The following is a 1,336-nucleotide window of genomic DNA, read 5'->3' as shown; positions in this document are numbered from 1 at the left end:
TGTAGGGATGGTAAATCCCGGTCATTGCCGCAGACGGCTGAGGGTGAACCGTGGACCAGGAGGTGGAGAACACGGTGGATTTTGGTGCAAAGCTACAGGAGGAAAAATCTGAACTCTCTGCAACACCTGATGGCCTGGAGGTCGCACTGTGACCTCCCTGGACGAATCTACTCCCGTAAACTTCTTCGCTTTCATGGCCTATGAGAGAATCGACATAATAGTTACTTATCGTGCCACTAGACGACATTTTAGGCTCCCCTCTTAGTCATATAAAAGGTTACACTGTTAACTGTATATGATACCCTCCCGGAGAACAATCGTAGTATTTTGCAGACTGCAACCCTCAACCATTGGTTGCGGAGCCCACGTGATCATATTTACCAATACTGCGAGTAAATCAATCCGCTAAACTGGAGCTGCTGTGATTAAAAAAAAAAAAATCATCATCAACAACGGCCCCGCACAGCGCTCCGCGCCGGCTGCGCGCCCGGGCAGTGCCGGGGCTGCCCTCCCGCCCTGCCTGCCCTGCCTGCCCGCTTGCCCGCCCTGCCTGCCCTGCCCTACCCTGCCCGCCTGCCTGCCCTGCTTGCCCGTCTGCCCTGCACGCCTTCGCTGCCCGTCTGCCCTGCCTGCCCTGCCTGCCCTCCCTTCCCTGCCTGCCCTGCCTGCCTGGGGCGCGGCGGGCGTGGCCCCACTGGCAGCCCACGGCCGAGGCGGGAGCGGGCTATTTCTTCACCTCCTTTGAGTGATTTCTGCCATTCATTTCTTAATCAATGAGAGGCAGGGTGTTTAAATAAATCCAACAGCCTTGGCTTGCTAATCACACTCCAAGCTGCTGAGGAAACCCTCTGGGAAAGGGGGATTCTTGCCTGTAAAAACAAACCATCGCAAGCTGGGACTGTAACGACTTCTCATAAAACAGGAAAATGTTACAGTAAAAGCACATTGCGGTACTTCCATATTTCAGAGCATGTGCGGATATTATTATTCGTCCCCACCCCCACCCGGACAGAAAGTTTCCATGGAAAGGATACACTTTTAAAAGAGATGCCCATTGTGTTGTTTTAAAACAGGTGGAAGACCTCTGTAATGATTTTATGCCTTTCAATAAAAATTTTATGAGGTGTATTTGATTATAGATTAATGTGTCCCTAATAAAATGGACGGATGGAAACAGCAAAGTCTGTGTCTCCGAGCACAACGGACGTGTGGCCGAACACATGCTCCTGTCTCTGCTAAACTTTGGGGCTACACAGCTCCAACACAGCCCCCCTTATGGTGCCCGGCACGGCCCGGGAGGGGACGCGGGCAGCTCCGCGGCCGCGGGCAGAGCCGC

General features: G+C 53.3%; 1 protein-coding gene across 1 annotated transcript in view; it reads right to left on the bottom strand.

Annotated features, from left to right (window-relative positions):
• The window catches only part of LOC104387543 (homeobox protein Hox-D9a-like), a 1,224-nt gene extending 977 nt beyond the window's left edge, over window positions 1–247 (bottom strand). The window contains exon 1 of the mRNA XM_009996315.1: window positions 7–247. Coding sequence (XP_009994617.1) covers window positions 7–247 — 241 coding nt within the window. The remainder of the gene's footprint in view (window positions 1–6) is intronic.
• Window positions 248–1,336: the final 1,089 nt, after the last annotated feature.

This window comes from Chaetura pelagica, unplaced genomic scaffold, assembly GCF_000747805.2.
Source record: "Chaetura pelagica isolate M959 unplaced genomic scaffold, ChaPel_1.0 scaffold3, whole genome shotgun sequence".
NCBI classification, from domain to species: Eukaryota; Metazoa; Chordata; class Aves; order Apodiformes; family Apodidae; genus Chaetura; species Chaetura pelagica.
Note: the sequence above shows the minus strand (reverse complement) of the source record. Positions and strands in the feature narration are given on the sequence as shown.